We start from the raw sequence: 2,500 nt of genomic DNA on the forward strand, positions 1-2,500 counted from the left end.
GAAGGTGTGTGAAACGTTTTCCTGTGGACTCAGCATGTCGGAAACAAAATTAGATATCCTGGAATCGTTTGCGTAGAGAGAAAGGTTTTGTCGGAAGAACCAAACTCTTTTTTTCTTTTTCACTGTTAGGATCTGTGTTTATCTTGTTTTGAAGAAAACTGTTTTAATTTCGTTGTGCATTTCATCGGAGTTTTGAACACAGCATACGTGATGTTTCTCATGGTTATGGTGTTATCTGATGATCAGTTGTATCTGACTGATGTCTGCTTCTGGGTTAAAACTTTGTGATATCTTATCGAGGAAAGAAACCAACCAAGCAAATAGATAAATGGCTTTTAATTTGAACTTTCTTCATGTAGGCCGTGTCAGTCTTCGTTCAGTGACGATGGCGGGGAAGACTGAAGTGATAATAGACTATCATGGTCTTGCCTTCTGATTACATTTCCTGATTTTAACATTGTTGGTTTCAGTTTCAAGCAAGGAGAGAGAGGGGGAAAAGGAAGACCTCTAAGCACGTGTCACTGTTCGCGTGATGGATGCTTGGGTACAAAATTCTTGCCGTTTCAAAGTTTTCACAAAACATTTTAAGCAGCACTGAAGATATTCAATTTTGATTACCTCTTTCAGTGTGTTAACGCTTGAGGAGGTTAATAAAGCTGGTTCCTTACTACTCATCCAAGACCAGTAGTTTGCTATATCAGGGTGCAGTTTAGCCGCAGAAGTTGCCTCGAAATACAAGTCATCGTCATTTTGACGGATGAGTTTCAGTGACTTGTATATACAACATCAGCAACAAGCATTAAATATTACCATGTTCAGTGTTGTGTGACAGTAATAAAATCATTACAGCAAGGCAAGACAGGCAGTTGGGCGTCTTTGTCAATCAGCAACAAAATTCATGGATGGATGGTTGATTGATACAAACTAAATAAATAAGATCTAATTACTGTTGTTTGAAGGGCCTGGACCATTGGTCAGTTTCTGTTCGAAAAAAGCTGTTGACCGTGCAGTCAGTCTGAGGATATAACAAGAGGCCTGATTTGATAGCTGCTTTACTAATTGAAACGAGATATTTCATTGGATATCTGGTTGCCAGTAACGAGACAGCTGAGAGGAGACGGCTGGTCGAAGAGAGGGTTAACAAGGAGGAAGGAGACAGCTGCAGGACTTTTCTTCATCTTGACTGTGTTGCCTTCTTCTGTTTGTGTGTGTTCTCACCTGAGTTGCCAGTTAGTGTTCCTGCTGCTACCTGTCTGACAAGGCTCGATGCTTTTGCCGGAGACCAGCCTTTCAGGTGCCTGGCTAGACCCGCCAGAGCCAATGGACCTAGGTAAGTGTCTGACCGGTTGACCTATGTTTACATGTGAGGTGTTAAGTGATGGCCCCTGTCTTCACAGTCTGTCTCCCTGTGTCCATCTCTCTGTCTGTCAGCCTCCCTGTGTCCATCTCTCTGTCAGTCTCCCTGTGTCCATCTCTCTGTCAGTCAGTCTCCCTGTGTCCATCTCTCTCTCTGTTAGTCAGTCTCCCTGTGTCCATCTCTCTGTCAGTCTCGCTGTGTCCATCTCTCTGCCTGTCAGTCTCCCTGTGTCCATCTCTCTCTCTGTCAGTCTCCCTGTGTCCGTCTCTCATTCAGTCAGTCTCCCTATGTCCATCTCTCTCTCTGTCAGTCTCCCTGTGTCCGTCTCTCTGTCAGTCTCCCTGTGTCCGTCTCTCTGTCAGTCAGTCTCCCTGTGTCCATCTCTCTGTCAGTCTGCCTGTGTCCATCTCTCTGTCAGTCAGTCTCCTTGTGTCCATCTCTTTGTCAGTCTCCGTGTGTCCATCTCTCTGTCAGTCTCCCTGTGTCCATCTCTCTGTCAGTCAGTCAGTCTCCCTGTGTCCATCTCTCTGTCAGTCAGTCTCCCTGTGTCCATCTGTCAGTCAGTCTCCCCATGTCCATCTCTCTGTCTGTCAATAAGTCTCCCTGTGTCCATCTCTCTGTCAGTCTGTCTCGCTGTGTCCATCTCTCTGTCAGTCTCCCTGTGTCCATCTCTGTCAGTCAGTCTCCCTGTGTCCATCTCTCTGTCACAGTGTCAGTCTGTCTCGCTGTGTCCATCTCTCTGTCAGTCTCCCTGTGTCCACCTCTCTCTGTCAGTCAGTCTCCCTGTGTCCATCTCTCTCTTTCAGTCAGTCTCCCTGTGTCCATCTCTCTCTGTCAGTCAGTCTCCCTGTGTCCATCTCTCTGTCAGTCAATCTCTCTGTCAGTCAGTCTCCCGATGTCCATCTCTCTGTCTGTCAGTCTCCCTGTGTCCATCTCTCTGTCAGTCTGTCTCCCTGTGTCCATCTCTCTGTCAGTCTGTCTCCCTGTGTCCATCTCTCTGTCATTCAGTCTCCCTGTGTCCATCAGTCTGTCAGTCTCCCTGTGTCCATCTCTCTCTGTGTCAGTCAGTCTCCCTGTGTCCATCTCTCTCTGTGTCAGTCTGTCTCCCTGTGTCCACCTCTCTGTCAGTCTCCCTGTGTCCAT

The 2,500-nt window shown here is 46.7% G+C and overlaps 1 protein-coding gene across 1 annotated transcript in view; it reads left to right on the forward strand.

Moving 5' to 3' along the window:
• Positions 1–1,187: 1,187 nt before the first annotated feature.
• LOC143291959 (peroxisome proliferator-activated receptor delta-like) overlaps positions 1,188–2,500 on the forward strand; it is a 26,861-nt gene continuing 25,548 nt past the window's right edge. Inside the window, exon 1 of the mRNA XM_076602110.1 lies at positions 1,188–1,330. Within this exon, the coding sequence (XP_076458225.1) occupies positions 1,267–1,330 (64 nt within the window). The 5' untranslated portion in view covers positions 1,188–1,266. The remainder of the gene's footprint in view (positions 1,331–2,500) is intronic.

Source organism: Babylonia areolata, chromosome 18, assembly GCF_041734735.1.
Source record: "Babylonia areolata isolate BAREFJ2019XMU chromosome 18, ASM4173473v1, whole genome shotgun sequence".
In the NCBI taxonomy this organism is placed as follows: domain Eukaryota; kingdom Metazoa; phylum Mollusca; class Gastropoda; order Neogastropoda; family Buccinidae; genus Babylonia; species Babylonia areolata.